The sequence below is a fragment of the Columba livia genome, chromosome 9 (genome assembly GCF_036013475.1).
Source record: "Columba livia isolate bColLiv1 breed racing homer chromosome 9, bColLiv1.pat.W.v2, whole genome shotgun sequence".
In the NCBI taxonomy this organism is placed as follows: Eukaryota; Metazoa; Chordata; class Aves; order Columbiformes; family Columbidae; genus Columba; species Columba livia.
In genome coordinates, this window is record NC_088610.1 from 21,094,325 (window position 1) to 21,116,144 (window position 21,820).

General features: G+C 51.0%; 2 protein-coding genes across 2 annotated transcripts; both read left to right on the plus strand.

The window, feature by feature from the left end:
- Window positions 1–187: 187 nt before the first annotated feature.
- Window positions 188–8,837, plus strand: TBCCD1 (TBCC domain containing 1). The gene is made up of 7 exons (XM_013366691.3): window positions 188–577; window positions 662–811; window positions 2,336–2,702; window positions 3,384–3,570; window positions 4,138–4,635; window positions 7,436–7,600; window positions 8,158–8,837. The coding sequence occupies exons 1-6, from the start codon at window positions 230–232 to the stop codon at window positions 7,563–7,565; spliced, it is 1,680 nt and encodes a 559-aa protein (XP_013222145.3). The 5' UTR covers window positions 188–229; the 3' UTR covers window positions 7,566–7,600; window positions 8,158–8,837.
- A 587-nt stretch (window positions 8,838–9,424) lies between these two features.
- Window positions 9,425–16,002, plus strand: CRYGS (crystallin gamma S). The gene is made up of 3 exons (XM_005501573.3): window positions 9,425–10,324; window positions 13,412–13,654; window positions 15,676–16,002. Exons 1-3 carry the CDS (start codon window positions 10,304–10,306, stop codon window positions 15,946–15,948), a joined length of 537 nt encoding a protein of 178 aa, XP_005501630.1. The 5' UTR covers window positions 9,425–10,303; the 3' UTR covers window positions 15,949–16,002.
- The last annotated feature ends 5,818 nt before the right edge of the window (window positions 16,003–21,820 follow it).

A 21,820-nucleotide genomic window follows, 5' to 3' on the forward strand; every position in this document is an offset into this window, starting at 1 on the left:
CGCCGCGGGCCGCCACCCTATCATCTGCGCACACTTCACCACCGGCTCGACGCCGCCAGCCAATTGCCTGTCGGGGCGTCGGTTTGAGGCAGCTGGCCAATCGCGGTTCGGTCCGTCACGCCGCTCTCTATCCTATCGCCGTGCTGGAGGGTGAGTCCTCCAAGCGGGAGGGAAGGGCCGTCTCGTTGGTCGGCGCCTGGGCGGGCACCGGAAACGGGCGGCGGTCGCCATGGAGGCGGCAGTGGCGGCGGCGCCGGTGCGGTTGTGGGTGCGGACGGAGCCGTTCCTACTGGGGGCCCTGCCGGCCCCGCCGCCCGCCCGCCTGGCCCCGCACTACCTGCGGAAAGTGGCGGCGTACGCCCGGGCGCGAGCAGGCGAGGGCTGCTTCCCGCGGCTGGCGTGGCCTCGCTGGCGGCACATCGCCTGTGGGAAGCTGCAGCTGGGCTGCGACCTGGCCTGGCTCTACTTCGAGCTCTTCCACAGCCTCCTCCGGCGGGACCCGCCCGCCAGACTCGAGTGGGCTGAGGCCGAGGCGGCGTGTGGCAGCGCCGAGGAGCTGGAGCGGGAGCGGAGCAAGGCAGGAGCTTGGGCGGGGGTCGGTTTGGGGGTGACCAGCCTGGCCTGGGGCGGCCTAACGCCCGTTTTGTCCCCTCTTGGCCAGCTCTCCGTGGACACTCTGCAGTTCCTGCTGTTCCTGTACGTGCAGCAGGTTCACAAGGTATCTCTGCGGAGGTCTCTGATTGGGGAGGAATGGCCCAGCCCCAGGACTAGGTCTCCCAGCCTGACTGGAAAATCTACCGGGGAGAATAAGGTATTTGCGGCTGTTGGATTCTTTCTTGTGTGGGAAACGGCAAAGTGCTGCCCTGGGGTGGGTTGGAAAGGGGCTGGTTTGTTCCTGGGAGGGTGTCACTGCCTGTGGTACAAACTGAGCTGGAATCACATTTGAGACACTTCACTTGACAGTAAATGGAATTAAGTTTACAGAATCCCAGAGTGTCAGGGGTTGAAGGGACCTGGAAAGCTCATCCAGTGCAATCCCCCCATGGAGCAGGAACACCCAGATGAGGTTACACAGGAAGGTGTCCAGGCGGGTTGGAATGTCTGCACAGAAGGAGACTCCACAACCTCCCTGGGCAGCCTGGGCCAGGCTCTGGCACCCTCAGTGAGAAAAAGTTTCTTCTCGTCTTTAAGTGCAACCTCTTCTGTTCCAGTTTGCACTCATTGCCCATTGTCCTGTCATTGGTTGTCAGTTGATGTGGTCTGTCTAACAGGCATCCACAGGAATTCCCCAGAGTCCAAAGGCAACCTGTGAAAGTTCTTTCAGGGCATGGGCAATTCTCTTTGTAAGAAGCAGCTGCCCCTGTGGTTTTTCTACTGCTTTTCTTACTCTGTTAGCTGCTTTCCTGTGATCCGCTATAGGATCCCAGGATGGTCCCTCCATTAAGTTATATTTCAGAAATGGGGGTTGTTTGGTCAGCTGTGCATCAACTGTGTCAAAAATGCCACTGTTTCCTTTAAAAATACTGCCCAGTATTTTAAAAGAAGAGAAGTGAGTTGGATGTAGCAGTTGCAGCTCTCTGTTTTAGAGTAAATTCCAGATTGGCAGCTGCAAAGCTGTGGGTTTCTATCATGATGATGATGTTGTGAGCTGCATGAATTAGTGAAATGCAGCTTGGGGCACAGTGAAATAATTAAAAATAGGGCATGGGTAACTTTATACCGACTGAAGAAATGAAAAAAGAAATGAGAGGAACTGTACAGGGTGGCTGTGGAGAGTCCAGCATTATTTAAAAGCTGATGTTAAGGTCTGCCATAATTCTAGCCTTCTTTTTTTTTAATGGTCTGAAGCCCTTTTAAATGTGAACTAATGATTCCCTCAGAGGTTGTTTGGTTTATTGGTCTGCTTGCCTGGGAAGAAATGACCCTCTGCTTTTCCCCGCAGCGCCTTGGAAGGCGGCACTTAATCATCTCCGAAGGTCTGGAATAGACGCGGCCATTTTTCCAATCGAGCAGTTGTGAGACCTTGACTGTCAGTTATTGATTTGTTTCCAGGAGTTTGTGTGGGAAGGGTTGTTGGCGAGTCTGTTTCTGCTTTCTAGAATGAAATATTTAGTACTTGGAGCTAGAATAAAATGTTTTCTCTTTTTGAGGGGAGGTTGCTGATGAGTCCAGTTCCCTTTCTGTGTTTCAGAAGCAGTGAGCAGGTGACAGCACCGTGTTTTACTCACTTTCCCTCTTTTAGACTGAGTGTAAGCAACAATGCATTGTATAATGTCAGTGCAGCTTGTCAGCTCGGCGAGAACTCATTTCCTTCTGTGTTTTTCTGCACGCTAAGAACTGGAATGATCAGGAGCACCGCGCCTTCGTGCAGACCCACCTCTCGGAACTGCTGGAGCTGCTGCTGGAGCCGGAGCAGCTCGCGGCCTCGTCCCTTTCCACCCGCAGCAGCGTGGTGTCCTACGAAGCCGTCTGCGCCCTTGGCTTTCTCATCGAAGGGACCGTGGCCAAGTCCAGGACGGTCCATCCCCTGCACGAGCTCGCGCTGTGGCCGCCCTGCCAGGCACAGAGCGGCTACTCAAAGGTCTCCAAAACCTTCGCGTTCCCCAAGCTGGAGAGCTGGCTGCGGGCTTGCCTGACCACAAACCCTTTTGGGATGACTGCCTGCCTCAAGTCTGGGAAGAAGCTTGCGTGGGCACAGCAAGGTAGCTTGATTTTCAGAAATAGTTTTCCAGCCTTGGCTTCTCTTGCTGTCCAGGATCTGGCAGGGGCCTGGGGAATTATTACCTCGTTTTCTTCCTGCTGTCAGTGTAGTGGGCAGAGTGACAGCGTGGAGGCGAGTCTGCGGGACTAGAGGTACTGCGTGACACCTGTGTGTGTTTTTCTGGTCCTTGGAGCACTTCTGTAAGCAAACAGTAATGACTTTATTTTCATAGGTTCCCCTGAGTGAGGCCAGTATCGCTGTCCTCATTACTCAAGTAGAGCTGGACACAGAAAATAGATAATGTGATGTGTTTGTGACAAACTGAAAACTGGTATGGGTTTTCTTGCCTTGAATCGCATTCCCTCACCTGCAGGGATGTGACACCTTCCCCCTTAAGAGGAAAAAGGATCAGGTTAATGTTTTATTTCCTCTGACTGCACGAGTGTAGGAGTGGCAGCGCGTTATGTAGGACAGGGAGGTTGCTGAAGGGTTGTACTGTAGAGGGAGCATTTTGCTGTCTTAAAATGTGCAATTCTTGTAAAGTGACAAAATTTGATGATACTGTCCTTGAAGTTTTGGGCTGATTATTTTCTTGAGGGGTGTGAACAGTGAGCTGTCATGTCTGTGTATAGTCTTTTTATGCTTTTTAATTTTAAATGCATTGGTGAACTTGATTTTGCAGTTGAAGGAACAACCCAGAGAGCAAAGATTGCCTGCAATACTCGCGCGGTGCCCGAGGTGCTCCCCATGGTGATCATGAGCCAGGTTTACAAGCAGACGCTGGCCAAGAGCTCAGACACCTTGGTGGGGGCTCATGTAAGAATTCATCGCTGCAACGAGTCCTTCATTTATCTCCTCTCTCCCCTCCGGTGAGTTTTGATTCTTCTGGGACACAGCTGGATGTGTTTTCACAGAATCCCAGAATGTCAGGGGTTGGAAGGGCCCTGGAAAGCTCATCCAGTGCAATCCCCCCATGGAGCAGGAACACCCAGATGAGGTTACACAGGAAGGTGTCCAGGCGGGTTGGAATGTCTGCACAGAAGGAGACTCCACAACCTCCCTGGGCAGCCTGGGCCAGGCTCTGACACCCTCACCCCAAACAAGTTTCTTCTCAAGTTTAAGTGGAACCTCCTGTGTTCCAGTTTGCACCCATTGCCCCTTGTCCTGTCACTGGTTGTCACCCAGAAGAGCCTGGCTCCATCCTCCTGACACTCCCCCTTTCCATATTGATCCCCAGGAATGAGTCACCCCTCAGTCTCCTCTTCTCCAGCTCCAGAGCCCCAGCTCCCTCAGTCTTTCCTCCTATGGGAGATGCTCCACTTCCTTAATAATCTTTGTGGCTGTTCAGTAAGTTTGTTGAAGAACTAAGTTCGTGTTAGATGAAAAGTCCTGTTTTTGCTGTTTCCTGCTCACCATGTCCTTGTTTTCTTCCGCAGCTCCGTGACCATTGAGAAGTGCCGGAACAGCACGTTTGTCCTCGGCCCTGTCCAGGCCTCTGTTCATGTCTACAGCTGCGACAATGTCAAGGTCATCGTGGTTTGCCATCGTTTGTCCCTTTCCTCCACTGCTGGATGTACTTTTCACATCCTCACGCCCACGCAGCCTCTCATCCTCTCAGGGAACCACGCCATCAGCTTCGCCCCATTCCACACCCACTACCCGATGCTGGAAGACCACATGGCTCAGGTGGGCTTGGCCACGCTGCCCAACCACTGGGACAACCCCGTGCTGGTGTGCAAGGAGAGCGGTGACACCGGCGTCTTCCGCCTCCTGCCCCCCTCGGACTTCTACACCTTCGTGATTCCTTTCGAGATGGAAGGAGACACCACGGAGACGCCGGGGGGTTTGCCCCACGCTTATCAGAAAGCGCTGAGCCAGCGGGAGCAGAAGGTGCAGATCTGGCAGAAAATGGTGAAGGAGGCGGGTCTGACCAAGTAAGTGCGGCGCCCTGACGGCAACCTGGGAGCTGCCTCCCAGCTCGGCTGTACAAACGGGAGATTAATTTCATGTAGTTCAACAAAAATGCTGTCCTAATGGGTTGGTTTGCATGAGCTTTGTCTTGCACGCCATTTCTAGAGTTGTAGTAATTAGCAATCCTGGGATTCTGGTCTTCCATATGAATATAGTGAGGAGAATAATGCTCAAAACTGTAACTCTCTGATATTGCGCTTTCCTGGCTTGCAAGTCTCGAGGAGACGCCTGGTTAGACACTGCTGAACTCACACCTCCCTTCGCACTGCTGCTGCCTTTGCTGTCTCTGTTCTTCTCCCAGTGCTGCAGTGGGTGAGGTCTGGGCGTGTTCCCTCAACAGCTTGACCTGTTACTGGCCTGTGGCTGATGGGTGATTGCTCTTAGCACAACCTTTACGTTGCGATTGAAGCTTTAAATTACTCTCCTGTCTGTTGCTGAGGTGAGCTAAGAATGGACTTGTGAACCGAGTAGATCACCTCATGGGCAGCAGCTTTTCAAGTTCTCTTTTTTAGATCGCGTGGAATCCTCTGCCCAGCTGTTTTTGTCCTAGCTAGGCCTGTCCTAGCCTGTCTCACGTACTGATGCATGTCTGTTTGCTTTCCCAGTACCTGCTGCAGAGTTCTGGAAAAGTTTCCCTTTGCTTCCTTTGTCACTGTGCTTTCTTCTGCAGCCAGCCAGGTCAGACAAGGGTGCAAATCTCTCCTGACTTCAGTTTAACTGCTTTTATCTTTTTGTGAACCTTTTTCGCTGCAGTAACCTGAAGAACCTGGCTTCCTTTGTGAATAAGAATGGGGACAGAAACCCAGATATTAGATTGTGAAAGCCTGAAGAGATGAGAACAGGTTTTGTTCTCTAAGCTGTGCTAGAGCCATGTAGATTTTTCTTTCTGTTCTGTGCGCATTCGATGGCTTGTAACGGTGTGTAACTGGGGGCTGATAAGTGGTGATCTCAGGGGGTTTATCCTCTGGAGAACACAGAATATGAAAACCTCTTGGGTCAAACTGTCAACACTCCCCATCACACCAGAGAAAGGCTTCTGGGGCAGGATTTTGGGAGGGTAGCCAAGCAGTAGTGACCCAGCAGTAGTGACAGAGGCATAAAACCTTCAAAACTCTGTCTTTGAGTCTTGAAAGGCAGCGGGAAGGGAAGTTGTGGCTTCAGCCCTTGTGTTAGTGTCATCTGTTGCATCTATCAACCTCATCTAAGGTGTTTCTTTGCCCTCCAGCCGTGGTCCTTCCAGGGCTGCTGCTTCTCACCCCAGAGTTTTGCAAAGGCATTTGGTCTGTTAAAAATCTTCCTGTTAAAGAAATACGAGGTTACACGGATGATGTGCTTAGATTGAACAGCAGTCACAGGAGGCCAGGGCTTGGTACCGGGGTGGATTATTTAATGAAAGGGGGAAAACTGTGCCAGGTTCAGAAGCTTGCTGAAAAAGTGGGCAGCTGACGGTGTAAAATGTCTCTGTCTCCTGCAGGCAGGGAAACAGCGAGAGAGACAACCAGGAGGCTTAGAGCAAACAGGATATCAGGCTTGTAGAAAGAAAAATGCTGCTGTGCTTGAACTGGGAGGTGAAAGAGACGGTTAGGAATAAGAAGAATGTCTTTCAAGAAGTTGAAGTTGTCTGAATGAGGAAAGTGGGGCAAAAAAAGAATGTAAATCCTGCCAGGCTGAAAGTAAAAACCCCGTAAGACAGGCCCAGTAAGACAGCTTGAGGAACAACTTGCAAAAGCATAAAATCCTGTTTATTCATTTTCCGAGCATATCAGACAGAAAGTCTTTCGGGGTCAGCAGCAGATCAACGTATATAAAAAGCACTTGGAGAAGATAAAACCCGAAGAGAAGAAAGAAGCGTCTGCCTTTGTGTTCACATTCACTGGGGAGGAATTTAAGTTTCTCTCCTAGAACCCTGTTTTCTGGGGAATGTCTCAAATGGAAGCGATAGTACAAAGAAGAGCCTTTAACTTGAGAAAAAGGGTCTGGGGACCCTGAGCCTCTGGGAAACCGAGTGGCACAAAAATGAATCTGGCTGGTTTGCTGCTTTTCCCGGTATGGGATGGGATCAGCACATCCAATTAGGAGTGAGTTCAAAGCAAAACCACTTGAAATGTGCACAGGATATTGAAAATGTTCATGTTTTACATATGGCCCAAATGGAATCACGTAAGCTTGTAGAAAATAACATGCAGCAGGAGTTAGTCAATACTCATGGTACCTTTGGCTTAAGAAATTCCAGAGCTGAGCTGATCCCAGAGGGCTGGGATCAGTTCTGGAGAAACTCTGCAAGCTGTACGCCCTGTTAGTACTGGTCTTAACCAAAACCACGCCAAAAGTTATTTACCAGTAAGGAGAATTATTTGAGGAGTGTTTAGATGCACATTTTGTTTCCCAATCTCCATCCTCTCTCTTTCAGACGCTGTCAGAACAGAGTTTAGTGTCTTCAGTGCTTAAACGCTGGTTACTAATCTTCTTTTTTTCCCTTTTCAGTCAGTTTTTAATCTGTGCTCTGAGCTGGGTTGCTGTGCTGGTGGGATGAGGAACTTTGTGTGACTTCTCTAATTCCACCAAGTTCAGTCTTTGGGGTTCGTTGTCATCACATTTACTTGGTAAAAACCTTCTCTTCCTGGAATAGGAAGTTCAGGATCCAAGCCCAGCTCTTAGCTGATATATTTGGAGCCTCATTTGAATACCAAAGGTGAGGTTTAGAAGTATAATATAATAATTAACGTGACCTTGACATCCCTGCCGATCTTCCTTTGGTTTCAGGAATCAGAGGAAACAGTTCCAGATGCTGGTAGAGAACAAATTCTACGAGTGGCTGGTTCAGACGGGGAACCGTCAGCAGCTGGACAGCCTGGTCCCCCCCGCCGCAGGCTCCAAGCAGGCAGCGGGGTAGCATCGCGGTCCTGGACAGCAGAAGGAAAAGAAAGGGTGAGTCAAGAACACATTTTGTGCGCACAGCCTAGGCAGAGGTGGGAGAAGCAGCAGGCAGAGGTGGGAGAAGCAGCAGGCTGTTCAGTGGACGTGCTCCCGAGAGCCTTGCATTTGATTTTTAGTTCTTATTTTGCAGCCAAAACCTCTTTTCAGGGTGAATCTGTTCACTGTGTACTCAGCACCTCCCTTGTTCTCTGCAGGTGTTGTGTTTCATTTAATGGGGACACCCATGTGCGCCTGTGCAGGTGCATTGTGCAGAATCTGACGGCAAAACCTATTTGAACAGCTGCTCTTTATGTATTTAAATCTGTTCTTACCTGCCTCACTTTGTGCTTAACAGAACTGACTGAGACTTCAAATAATTCTTACTTTGTAGCATCTTTCTCTTCCCAAGTAAAAGTGGTTTAGGAGTCACAGACAACCGCTTACTGGGTTTTTCTACCATTGTGTGTTTCAAACCATTTGAAAGTTGATGTTTATTTTTTCTTTAGTCTTTGAGTTGCTTTTCCTTTGCTAGTGTTGGGAGTAAAATGAGCTCCTCTATTTTGTTACAGAGCCCTGGGAACAGGCAGCGTTACACCGAAAACAGTTGTCATTAAGACCGAACATGCTTGTCATGGACTGGCGACCGTCTGTATGTCCACATTGGGGTTTCTGATCGACACCACTTTCCCTGTAATGACCCTGTTGGTGAGGGAGCCAGTGTGTGTCCATGAAGACGCTGTGTTGCAGATGCTGTAGCGGGGAAGCTGCCATCGTGGTTGGTGTCCACGGGGTGCAAATATCCCGCCAAGCAGCCCTTCCCGGTGCGAAGCCACACACAGGGCTTTGTGGTACGATCCGGCTGCACTGGTTTTACAAATGTGACAAAGAAATTGTTGATTTATTTTTTTTATTAATGAATTGCAGTGGATTTTTTTTTTATTTTATATGAGATGGCACTTAAGCAATGGGATTTTATGGAATTAGCTTTGTATACATTTGCAGCGTTTTGACAAATGTCAATAAAACAGAGTTCTGGGCTAAGCCTGGCACGTGTCCTAGGGAAAGGGCTTTACCTGTGCGGCGGGTGTTAGTGGGACACGTCTTTACTGCTGAGTGAAATATGAACCAGCCAACTGAGATAAAACTGCTAATTTAGCAACAACCATGGAGCTGGAGGTTTTCAGTCTTGATAGAAACACCATTTAATGTTTCTTGTAAAGAGTATTGAATTAAACAAGTACCATTCCCATGTGCTGGTGGAGCCTGTTTTGGGGAGATACCCTCATAGCTGAGCACATAAATTAGGCAAAATGGGCAAAGGCATCTCTGTGGGGACCAAAGGCAGCAGCTGTGTGTGACTTGAGAAGAGTTATCCAAACTGAGAGCACTTTTAGTGCATGATATTGTGTTGCTAAAACTTTCCTGAAGGTCTCTGCTCCTGGGGAGGCAGTGGATGCAATACAAGGCGAGTTTATTCTATTTAACCCACTTTTCAAGGAGGGATGTTCAAATTGACTGCTGCGGAGCTTGGAGATGTCTCACTGAGTTGTCTTTCGATAGGACCCAGGTTATGGTTGGATTTTGATCTTTGTAAGGCAGAATTTGAATTAAAAAATTTATATATATATGAAGTGGCCTCGCAGCTTTGTAGCAGAAAGAGCTGTAAGCAACAGTGCTGGGTGATTCAAGATGCCTAAAATGCAAGAGGACGAGGTGCTGATGTCTCAGTGTGCGTGGAGCCGCTGTCGCGAGACTGCTTGTCCTGAGGGATTTGCAGCAGGCTCTGTGCGTTTCGGGCGCCGCTGGGCCGGATTTCGCGTCCCTTTGTGTCGCTAAGCCTTGGGGCCGGGCAGCGAATAGCTGCAGAGGTGGTTTTATTTCACGCCGCGCTGGCAGGGGGTGCGGGTGGACGGGAGCCAGCGATCCTCACCCTCCCTGCTCAGCAGGGCTGAGCGTGGTTCAAATGAAAACTCTGTCAAACCGCAGGCAGCGCTGTGAGAGTTTTGAGTTGAATTTGTGACACTGGCAGATTTTGTTGGAAATTTGGGCATCGTTCTTTACCCTTCGATGTCTGGAATTGCTCATTTTGGGGGTGTGTGGCCAGACATCATTATTTTTCTCGACATCAGGCACCATTTGGAGCGATATAGCTCAAGCTGAGGGCATGCTGTAGAAATCCACAGCCTCTTTGTTGTTTCCACTCTGTGTTTTTTGAAGCCGAAGCTGTTCTTCGCGAGCCCATCTGAGCATGTGTTCCCTGTTTTGTATCTCCATCCTTCGCTGTGGGGCAATGTTCTCTGATAAATATTGAGTCTCTTCCTTACAAACAGGGCTGGGCTTTTAGAGCCAACAAGGATTTCTCCTTGTTTAACATGCTTGAAAGGGAGAGAGCAGCCAAATCATCCCCCGTCTTCCAGGACTTGGCAGGGGGCTGCATGTTTTGAGTGCATTTTGGCCGAGTTTTGGTGTTCTGACTCAGCAAATGGTAACAAAGGAAGGATGGTGAAGCCTTTCTTTATTCCATAATCCTGTTTGCTTTTCTGGAAACGGGCTATAGCCTCAGAATCACTGACTCAAATTTTGGATCCCATTCTCATGACGAAGCGGCTGTCTGGTTTAAAACAAGCCCATTATAAAAAGGGCGCCTGAGATCCTGGCTGTTTGTAACAGCTTCTGACGTTCCTCCAGCACCGGGGAGCTTGGCTGGAACGGAAAATGTCCAGAGCTGGAACCAAGGTAAGTTTATTGGCAGCCTATTCACGATTGGGGCTTGGAGTACAGAATTTATCGGGGGTAAGTTGTGGAAAAACTTGGTGGTTTTTGTTCTGCTGACAGCTTTCCCCTCTGTCAGTCGCTTGGCAAGAGGAGGTGCCTGAAACCCCTCCTGGGGCGGAGGTAAGCCAGAGCTAAGCCCTCCCTAGTCTTTTCCCAGATCCTGGCTGTTTCCTCTAGGTCTGGCTCTACGAGAGGCTGGAGAGGAACACAGTGACTGGTGAGGGGATATTTTAAAATGCAGCAGGACCTGATGCCTTGTTAAATTGATGGCGGAAGCTTCTGTGCCAGCAGCGAACGTGATGAGCAGAGCAGAATCTTGTGGACGCTTCCTCGAGAGGAACCGAGTCCTGATGCCAGCAGCAGCCGCCACATCTTCAATGATAGAACAAAGGGTTTGCTACAACAGAAAGACGCCTGAAAACATTCCCTGAGAGATGTGAACCGGCTTGGTGATGTGGTGGCATTGGCAGAGCTGAACTGGAACTGGAGCAGAAGGCAGATGAGGAAGCTCGGCTGCAGTTAGCGATGCGCATCAGTTGGGGATCCTGCTCCGACGCCGCGGTCTCAAAGTTTGCAGAGCCGGTTGGTCACGCAGACCTTGCTGCAGGTTGGGCTGGGCCAAATGGCTGGGAAAGGAGGGGGAGAAGTTGGGGCTAGTGGCCAGTTTCTCCTGTCAAATTTAAATATGAGTTAAGAGGTTGTGGACAGATGTACATCTTGGCATTTTATTAGTTTTGCTTTTGGGTTCTGTTCCTTGTAGCCTGTGTTGACTGTAGGACCCAAGGGGCAGAGGGGTTTTGCAGATGCTGTGGAAGATCTGGATTCAGTCCCTGCTTCTCCACAGCTTTTTTCTGTGATCTTGGCTCAAAGCGATTTGGCTATTTCTGAGCCCGCGCTAGGAACCGAACGCAGTGTGCTGCTCCCTTCCAACCTGGGGGCTGTAGATCACAGTGCTACATTTTTTATGTCCCTGTACATAAGAAGGTGCTGGAGAAGTGCAACTGATTCGTGCTTGAGTCTCTTGTCCGCTTAAACAGACTTAAACCTGTCCTGTCTTTATCCTGCTGAGTGCCAGGTCTGTGCTGCAGGGAATGTGTTCACTATATGCTGCTGTGGAGCAGCAAAATGTCCAGGAGGAGCAAATTCAGTGCAAATCACATCTTTTCTCCGTGCTGTGCTCTTGCCTCGTGTGTTCCAGGGAGAAGAAAAGGGCGAAGGAGAGAATTAAAAGTTACTAAACGTTACTGAAGGAAGGTGATTTGCATTGCGGTAAGATGTGACTGAAACAAAGCGATGAATCTGGAATTGAAATGGCTGGTTCATAATGGGAGATCCAGCTCTTGAAAGTAAGAGGAAAATGTGAGGGAAATGACATTATCTAAATAAAAGTCTATTAACAGGTCACAAGAGCAAGGACATAAATCCTCTGAGTCCCCAAATGCCTGGTCAGGCTGGTGGGACATGCTGACCAACCAGCTCTAAGCAAACTGTGGCTAAATTATTTATTAACACAAAGTGAATGGAAAACAAAATAGTAAGAGGGTTGTCTTAGGTTGGAATTTGTCTCCTGGGTTGAAGCGGTGACAATGAACAGCGTTTTAACAGCACTGATGTTAGAGCAATGTCGGCAGCCAACTCACGTAGGTGACGTACAACCAGCCAGGATCAAAAGGTGTTTGGATGTCTTAATGCTCGAGCTGTGGGAAAACTATGGGAAAACCGGATTACGGGGTTCTGCACGTTAGATGTTTAAATCGTGGTGGCTAGGGAAATTCTCTCGGCAAGTGGTGAAACACTGTCTTGAGCGCACGCTGCATTGGATCAACCAATTTGTACATCAGTTGAGTCAATGCAAGACTCTAGAAGATGCTGGAGTAATTAATGAAACTCCTGCTAAGCTGGAAGACGGGTGGGTGATTGGGTGCAGGTGAACGGGATCTGTTGAGATGAATTCATAGGATCATTTTGGTTGGAAAAGAGCTTTAAGATCATAGAGTCCAACCGTTAAACACAAGCCTGGCACTAACCCATGTCCCTAAGAACCTCATCTCTACGTCTGTTAAATAAACTATTGTAATTTCTTGTATGATCCGGCATCACAGTACCACAAATAAGCAAAGGATAGAGTCAAAATAGATGCGATGGTTCAGGACGTCTTATTGTAAAGAGCAGCTCTTGATGGTTAATTGTCATCTGGAGGGACGTGTGAAGGACCGGTCTGGGTCTAGGACCTGGCAATGTTTCCACAAAGGGCTTTCTGAAGAAAACACGTCACCTGTCAGGGCTGGCTGTTTTGGTGATTGGTGATTTTGGCAAGAGGAATGGGCTTTGCTCTCAAGATCATTTCAGACTGGTTGTGATCAAATAGGGAAAAAGTGTCCCTAAGCCAAGGGTGTTGCAGTCAGCTCTTGGGAAAGAAACATGGTGATGGGTCAGAAATCCATCAGCTGCATCACAAGCTTGCCGCAACCAAAGCAGAAGCAGCAAACACAATCTTCGTGTGTCTGAAGACCTGTGCTATCCACCATGTACCTGGAATGCTCCTGCAGTTTTATGTCCAGTTTTGGCATTGACTTTCGAAGAAGCCAACTGGGGACCATTAGGGTGGGAACAAGGAGAACGATCACGAGGCTGGAAGACAAGGCCCAGGAGGAAAGAGACACTCGGTAAAGGTCTAACTTCGAACGCTTGGTAAGCCAGACTAAGTGAAGCTCCGCTTAGTACAGTCCATTGGCTACTCTTGGCTCCCTTGGCCATAATTTAGTGACTTCTGATCCTAGAGAAGGTGGGAGGGAAATGATTTCAGTGTTTTGCTGCAAAGAGGGCAAGGACTTCACCAAGGGAGCTTTGTGTTGGATTGGGATGGAACTGGCTGCTGTGAATTGGTGGTCGGGTTTGTTGGTCCTGCTCAATGGTTGGGCTTGATGAGTTTTTGACATCTCAAGGGCTTTGTTTTCAGATATTTCACACTGTGATGTGGCTAGAATATGGATACAGGTGCGGAGTGATGAGGAAACTCCCTGCTTCCCTTCTTCTGCTTGTCTTTAGGTCACCTTCTATGAAGACAAGAATTTCCTAGGCCGTTACTATGAGTGCGACAGCGACTGCCCCGATTTTCACACCTACCTGAGCCGCTGCAACTCCATCCGGGTGGATGGAGGCACCTGGGTGGCCTATGAGAGACCCAACTTCTCTGGGAACATGTACGTTCTGACGCACGGCGAGTATCCTGACTACCACCAGTGGATGGGCCTCAACGACCGCCTCGGCTCCTGCAAAGCCGTCCAGATAGTAAGCGTGACCTCTTCCTGAGGGATATCTTAACTAGACACCTGTCATTTAAGGATTTTAGTGTGCTGGTGCAAATGGCAAGGCATTTGTAACATGGAAGGGTTTGGTCTTTTCTCCCAAGGAACAAGCACCAGGATGAGAGGAAACAGCCTCAAGTTGCGCCAGGGGAGGTTGAGGTTGGATGTGGGGAACAATTTCTTCCCCAAAGGGCTGTGGGGCATTGGAACAGGCTGCCCAGGGCAGTGCTGGAGTCACCATCCCTGGAGGGTTGGACAGACGGACATGAGGTTCTCAGGACATGGGGCAGTGCCAGGGGAGAGGGAACGGTTGGGCTCAATGATCTTGAGGGTCTTTTCCAACCAAAGTGATTCTAAAAGTGGAGAAGATAAATTTCTTCCACTCTTATCATAGGTCCCTCAGAGCACCTTGGAGGTGGGTTTCTGGTAACAGCAGCAGTTTTATCTGCATGTTCTTCCAGAGACCTCAGTGTCCAGGCAAGTCGCTCTCCGGTTTGCTGCTGCTGACTGATCCAAATCTGCTGGTGGGAGCAAGGCCTGTCCCAGCGGGACGTGGGTTTTGCAGGAGCACTCAGACCAGTTTGTTCACCTCTAACCAGCCAGGGCTCCTTCTGACACAGGGAACTGAATTTGAGTGTCCCCACGTCCTTCTGGGTAGCGTGGACATGGGGAGAACAGCCCTAGTGTCACCAGGAATGGGAATGACACTTGAAACTATCCTGTTCCAGGGCTCTGGCACCTCCCAGCAAAGAAGTTTCTGCTCATGTTCAGATGGAGCCTCCTGTGTTTCAGTCTGTGCCCGTTGCCCCTCACCCTGGCGTTGGGCACCACTGAACAGAGTCTGGTCCATCCTCTGACACCCACCATGAGCTATTGATCCCATTGATCAGATCCCTCTCAGCTTCTCTTCTCCAGCTCAACAGCCCCAGCTCTCTCAGTGTCTCCTCAGCACAAAGATGCTCCAGACCCCTCAGCATCTTTGTGTTCCTGCGCTGGACTCTCTCCAGTAATTCCTTGTCCTTCTTAAACTGGAGAGCCCAGAACTAGACACAACTCCAGATGTGGCCTCACCAGGGCAGACCGGAGGGGCAGGAACAACCTCCAACCTCCCTCGACCTGCTGGTCACACTTTTCTTAATGCACCCCAGGTACCGTTGGCTTCTTGGCCACAAGGACACATTGGTGGCTCATGGTCACCCTGTTGTCCCCCAGAACTCCCAGGTCCTTCTCTGCAGAGCTGCTTTCCAGCAGGTCCCCCCAACCTGTACTGGTGCCTGTGGTTGTTCCTCCACGCATCACTGACTTGAGCAGCACAGCTGTGGTGTCCCAGGTTTCACAGCTGGGAAGGGGTTTTGCAGGGACCATACCATATCCAGCCGGTGCCTGGATTTCCCCCATGTTTGGGGGTGTGCATGGGGACCCCCAGAAAAGCTGCAGCATCAGTGCCTGGATCTGAGATCCCCCACAGAGCTGGGCTGGGGGAGGCAGGGGGGAGATGCTGTCCAGGCAGCTGCAGATTAAAACCGCCGCGAGTGCCTTCGGGCAACACAGCGCTTCAAAACACAGTGGAAAATACCTGCGCCGCATCCGCCTGGAATAAACCCAGCTGGGGTCAGCAGCTCATTAAACTCCTGGTTGCCTGGAGGAGTGGGGAGCGGAAGGGGTCCCGTCTCTCCCGATGCTCACGCAGAGCTGAAGGGTTCGTGGCACCAGCGGGACTGAGCCTAGGACCCGCTGACGTGGCCTCATCGCCCCCTGCAAAACTGGGGCCGTGGTGGGGCTTTGAGCCCCAGATGCTCTGGGGCTCAGTACTTTTGTGCTTTCTTTGCACGGGAGTTACTGCAGGTGCCTCCCCACCGTGCTTTTGGGGGCTGTTCAGCTGTCCTGGGGCGGGGGGGGTGGTGCCTGGTCCCAGTCTGACCAAGCATCAGCTCTGCTCTCACCCGTTGATGATGGACAAAGCTGGGGACACACTGATTCCATTTTTCTCCTCCCTTTTTCTAGCCAAGTGGAGGCCGGGGCCACATCCAACTCTTTGAGAAGGGTGATTTTGGCGGGCAGATGTTCGAAGCCACCGAAGACTGCCCTTCCATCATGGAGAAGTGGCACATGAGGGAGGTCCATGCCTGCAGGGTCCTGGAGGGCGTCTGGGTTTTCTACGAGCATCCCAACTACCGGGGCCGGCAGTACCTGCTCACCAAGGGTGAATACCGCAAGCCCGTGGAGTGGGGGGCGGCCAGTCCCGCCGTCCAGTCCTTCCGCAGCATCGCCGAGTGAGGCAGCCTGGGGACGGGGCTGCTGGGGGCGTCAATAAAGCAACTAAGTCACTCAGCTCCGCCTGTCCTGCTTGTTCCTGGGGGAGACCTGATTTTGGCCTTTCTGTACTTAAAAGGGGCCGATAAGAAAGATGGGGATGACTTTTTAGCAGGGCCTGCTGTGACTGGACAAGGGATAATGATTTTAGACTCAGGCTGGATAAAGGGAAATTGTTGTCCCTGAGGGTGGTGAGAGCCTGGCCCAGGTTGGGCAGAGAGGTGGTGGATGAACCATCCCTGGAGACATCCCAGGCCAGGCTGGACGGGGCTCTGAGCAACCTGAGCTGGTGAAGATGTCCCTGCTCATGGCAGGGGTGGCACTGGGGGAGCTTTAGAGGTCCCTTCAACCCAAACTGTTCTGCGATGATTCTATGAGGAGATCTGCAGGCGCCTGGGGAGCAGAGGGAGCTGTTGGGTTCCCCAGTTTGCCCCAATTTGCCCAGTGCCACTAGATGTCAGGCTGGGCCTGTGCCACAACCATGCAGCAATAACCGATGTTTTCCTGGGGACCTGCAGTCCGTTTGCATATCGAGCCAAGGGCCCTTGTGCTAATGATGCTGATGCAGCAGCAGAGCTGGTCCGGCTGCGCTCCCTGGGCTCTCCCTGCTGATGTATGAGGTTATTACGGAGCGGTGAGGCATGTTAAGCGATGCTTGTCAAGTTGCAGTGCCGCGACCCCCCCGGAACGCAGCTGCCAAGAGGGGCAGCTCCGGCCCCACGGGCTTCCCCTGGCACAAAGATGGGATGAAGAGAGTCACTTTCCTCCTCCTGCACTTGAACCCTCCAACCTCAGCCCCCTGCCACATTCCAGCCCTTTGTAAAGGGGGATGCATCATCTCCTTGACCAGCCTCTGTCCCCCCCTTGCTGCTCTCCTCCATCACGGCTTGGTGGGCTGCAGGATGCAGACAATTCAGCGTTATGGTTGGGTTTTGGCGCATTTTTCCCCCCAAATATTTCTCCAAAGCTCTCCAAGCTCTGAGGGCTGTAAGACACCAGCTTGAGCATGCCCTGGCTGCTGCTTTTGCAGTGAGCCTGTTACCATCCCCATTTTTGAAGGAGAACATCCTGTAGGTAGGTATACTCTGGTTGGTACCATGATTTTGGGGGGATGTTTACCTGGGCAACTCTTTTCCCTGTCCTACATCCCTCGTGGTGGGAACTTTCCATCCCTGCGCTGGGATTTGTCCCTCTCTGGGGTGGCTTTTGTCCGTCCCTGGGGTGGCTTTTGTGCCTCCCCGCAGCGGGTGCCAGACCCACAGCTGGCAGATTTGGGGTGCTGCACTCCGGCACTGCTGCTGAACACCCACTCCTGAGCATCGGAGAAACCAGACCTGGTTCTGGTTTGTCCTCACGGTGACATTTCCTCCCTGTGTCCTTCCCTTGATCTACCCACCGCAAAAAAACAATTACCCCAACTCTTTTCCCCCTCCTCCTCCTCCCACTGGCTCTTGCCCTCTGGTGAATTTTACATTGTGCCCCAAATGTTAGCAACTGAGGCGAACAACAATAAAATATACTAGTTGGGTGCTGTTTTTTAAAATTTTTATTTTAATTTTTTAAAAATTATTATTCTAGATGACTTTTTCCATCGGGGACCCCTTTGTCGTGGCCACGCGCCGAGCGGGGCACGGACGGACCCGAGCGGGAGCGCAGGCGATTCAAACCCAACCCGCCACCGCCGCTTTTCGCTTGACAGCTCATTTCCATTTCTCGGTATCAGGGGGTCTGCTCCAGTAATTGGCATGCAGATTGTGTCTGATGGGCCTGGTACACACCAGAAAAAAGCTCCGCTCGTTAGAATAAGCCAACCCCAGGCTGATGGATGGGGCGTAAGGAGGTCATTGCGAGAGAGAACGCACGCACATGCAGACGAAATTTCATATTTTGTGCCCTCCCCCCCTCCTACTTTCTTTATCCGGCAAACTCTAATCTCTCCTATTTCATTGAGACAATCCTGCTCCATTTCTCTCTCTTTCCCTTTTCCCTTTAAGGGAAATGTGATGGAACCCACTCCTGGATTTAATAAGAAGACAGTGCGGCGTAGCAGGAATTAAAGCGGTGCCATGCTTCATTAACAGCTGGAGATCGCACCGAGCTGGCCTGGATGTTAATTACACTTTGGGAATTAATTGCTATAAGGCGTTCCTCTCCTCCATCAGCCGCAATCCGGTGGGTGTGCAAGGATTTTTGGAAGCAGAGCCCACTGTGCTGGGTCTATCCTCCCTCCTCGGCGCCAGCCATGACCGAGGGCACGAAATCTTGAAGCTGCCTTGATTTCCATCCCCTTGGTGCCCAAAACCCGCTGCTGTTTTTCCCTCTCTTTCTCCCTGTGTTGCTCTTCTCCAAACTTTCTCTCCATCAGTTGCAGAGAAGCGGGTCCAGGTGGGACGTGGTGATATTTGGAAGGAGGACAGAGTGTCCCCTTCAGAGCTGGATGTCGCCAGGGGACCTCAGGACACCCTGGGGGTGGTGGCTTCTCTTTCTCCTGCTCCTTGACCCATCTTTGTTTTCCTGTCCCCTTCCTCTCTGGGTATGGGAGAGTCTCCCCCTACCCTGCAGCATCTCCCAGCTGCCGAAACCCCCCAAATTCTCAAAATAAACCGGTCTCCAGTTTCTTCCCTCCCCTTTTCCACCTTCGATTCAACCCCATGAAATATAAAAGCTGCTAAAAAGGTGGTGGGGGGGGAACTTTTTGCCAGAGGGCAGAAATGACATGCTTGGAAATGAAGAATATTGCTCTGAATGCTGCTGATTTGTTCCTTTTCGGAGCCCGTGGGTGGCAGCCCAGCGTGGGGCACGGTTATCGCTGTGCCAGAGCATCGTATCTGCCTGGGTTTGGAGAGATTGCTGCATGAATTCAGCTTTGTCCCCCCCAAAAATCACCCCCAGGCTGGGCTGGAGCTGTCACCGTGGTGCGTGTGACACGAGCAGCCCGTGCTCCCATGTTTGTCCTCCGCTTTTGGGCTTTCCAGCGGCAATGCTGCCGGGCTGCAGCAGAAACTCTGGCCTGAGCTGTCACGCTGCCTGTTGGAATTCTCTGGGGCTTCTCTTACATCTAGAGCCATCAGACAACTTGATGGCACCTTGAGTGTCCAGCAAAGGTCATTAATGTCACTTCAGTGCAACACTTTGTTGCCATTTGATCCCCTTGGAGCCCTCCTCGCTGAAACCAAAGGCTCTGTGGGTTCAGCTACTTCTTTGGACCAGACCTGAAGGTTATCATAGGACCTGGTGGTTATCATAGAATCATTTTGGTTGGAAAAGCCCCTGAAGATCGAGTCCAACTGTTCCCCCATGTCCCTGAGAACCTCATCTCCGCATCTGTTCAACCCCTCCAGGGATGGTGATTCTACCACTGCTCTAACCCACGCTTTGGTTTTGTCAGTGCGACCCTTTCAAAAATCCTCTTTTCTTCTGTTTTATGTGCAAACCACCCCTATTGGCCCCTGCCGAAGCACAGAGGTTACACAAAGTGTTTCAGGATGAGCTGTTCCCTCCTGGTTTGAGCTCGTGTGCCAAGTCCGGTCCAGCTCAGGGCACACGGAGCTGTCAAGCTGCAAACAAGTAGGAGCTTGTATGTATCTCACACGCATCTACACACCCATAAACATGCCCTTGGAGACCCCTCCGGTGTTTGCTCACCACTGTGCACATCCTCTTGGCCAGATGTGGTGGCCACAAACAGATGTCACAGGCAAGAGGTGACTCTCTGAGACATCTGGATGATGATGGGGGATTGCTGCTGTGCTGGCACCCCAACCTGCGGCTCCCCAGAAACTGCAGAGGGAGAGGGAGAAGGAAAGCAAAGCAGCACCCAGGGATCATCCTTCTCTGTGCCAGTCCCCAGCAGAGGGCAATAGAAGCAAATGGAAGAGATGAGACCTTGCAAGAGGAGCAGTTTTCAAGGCCCAAGAGGGGACCATGCGCAGCAGGAGCCATGTGCGGTGGGACAGGTGTTTTTGGGGTCTCAGAAGGTGGTCAAAGCACAACAGAGCAACTAAAAGATATTTTAACAGGAGTCAAAGCGATGCTTGCAGGAGTTCAAAACTACCAGGTTTGGGTTTGGCTGGAGAAGAAAGGGGAGATACTTAACCCTTTTGGTTAAACTTGCTTGATTTTAGGTCTGTTTTAAAGTGAAAACTGAGAGTCATGGCTGAGCAGCTCCAGTGCAGGGCGATGAAAGGAAAAGCTCTTAGATTTCCCAGCAGTGATTCTATTCCGTGTGGTCAATTTGTGTGACCAACACGAGCTCAGTCTCTGGGTGCTCTTGGAGAGCAAATTCTACCACAGGCAGAGCAGGTTTCATACCTGAGGTTTTTCAGCTTTTATTTTGTCCCAAACTGCTCGGGATGTTTCAGCAAGGAGAGCTTTCCAGGGCAGGAACAAGAGGCCCACCCAGCCGGGACAAGACATCTGCACACACTCCGCAGGGATGTCTTTCCTGGGTGCAGAGCCGAGACCTGATCTATTTTGGGGAGGGAAAAAAGCAATTATTTCAAAAGGAAGGGCAAAATCCCTGTGTCAGTGAGCTGTGAGCAGCCGGGAGCAGCACCCTGCCTGGATGATGGGTGCTTGGGGGGGGCTGGACACCCCACGGGGGATTATTTGGGCAGCGACCCACACCATTCTATGTTTTTTTGGGGCGGGCTTTTTGTTGAGATGCTGCCGCTTGGAGAGGGCACAGCCCCAAAGGAGGGGGACGAAGGGACTGCACCACCTTTGCTCCGCATTAAACCTGTCCTTGCTGAGTTGCAATCTCCCCATCTCGGCGTTATCTCCCCATCTGCCTCCTCTACTCTCGCGCTTCCAGATGCTCCTTATCTCCTCTCACCTTCCCCAGAAACCCTGACCGGAGGCAGAGCCTCTTCCACCCACCATCTCTTATCAGCCCTCTGGAGTTTTGATTCTCAAAGTCAAAGGGATTTTTGGCAGGGCGAGCGCGCCGAAGGACGTTGGCAGGGACGAAGGCAGCGACCGCGCTCTTCCCTCCGCCCTATTCTCCAGGTAGCGCCTATCCCCGTTTATTCTCCCACATTATCAATTACATTGGGATTATTATTACTCAGCGAGTCGGCAGACAGCGATTTCCTAATGGGGGAATGTTACAGGCGACTTATTAACGAACAATGCGTCATTAAGGGGGGAGAGCTTCAAAGGCTCCTAAAACGCCGTTTCAAAGGACACAATGCGAGCGGCGCCTGCCATGGCATATCTGGGGGACATGGGCGAAATTTGTAACAAGGAATATACTGGGCCCAATGTAATTAACTAATTCTCTATCAAAGGGGTTTTAGAACTGAATGGTCAGGGAATTCAATTATGGGTTTCCTAATGAAGCGCTGTGTGCCAAGGCGGGGGGATGTTTTCTGCAGGAGAAGCAGGGCTGAGGATCAGGGATTTGCAGGGAGGTTTGGGGAGAGAAGCACCAAAAAAGCTCAACCCCCAGTGGATTTGGTACGGGGGGGACCCAGCGATGCTCCATGGGGGGGAACACACCATCCCGGTCCCCTGTGACAACTGTTTGTCCCCAGGGTGGCCCAGGTGGTGGGACACATTCACCCTGCGTCTGATTTGGGGCAGACAGACACATCTTTTGGAGCCAAGGCTGGCGGAACCGCCTTGGAAATCCAGATTCCCTCCTCTGCCCTCCGAATCCAGCCTCCCGTACAAAGAACATCATCCTCTGTTTATGAAAGGAGCATCTCGTCCTCCACTACTTTCTCCTATTATAGAAAGTTGGTTTGCTCACTTTACAAAGGCAAATATATTATGAATTTTCCCTTCATTCCCCCCCCCCTTTTTTTCCCACGTCGAACAACCGATTTGTGTGTTG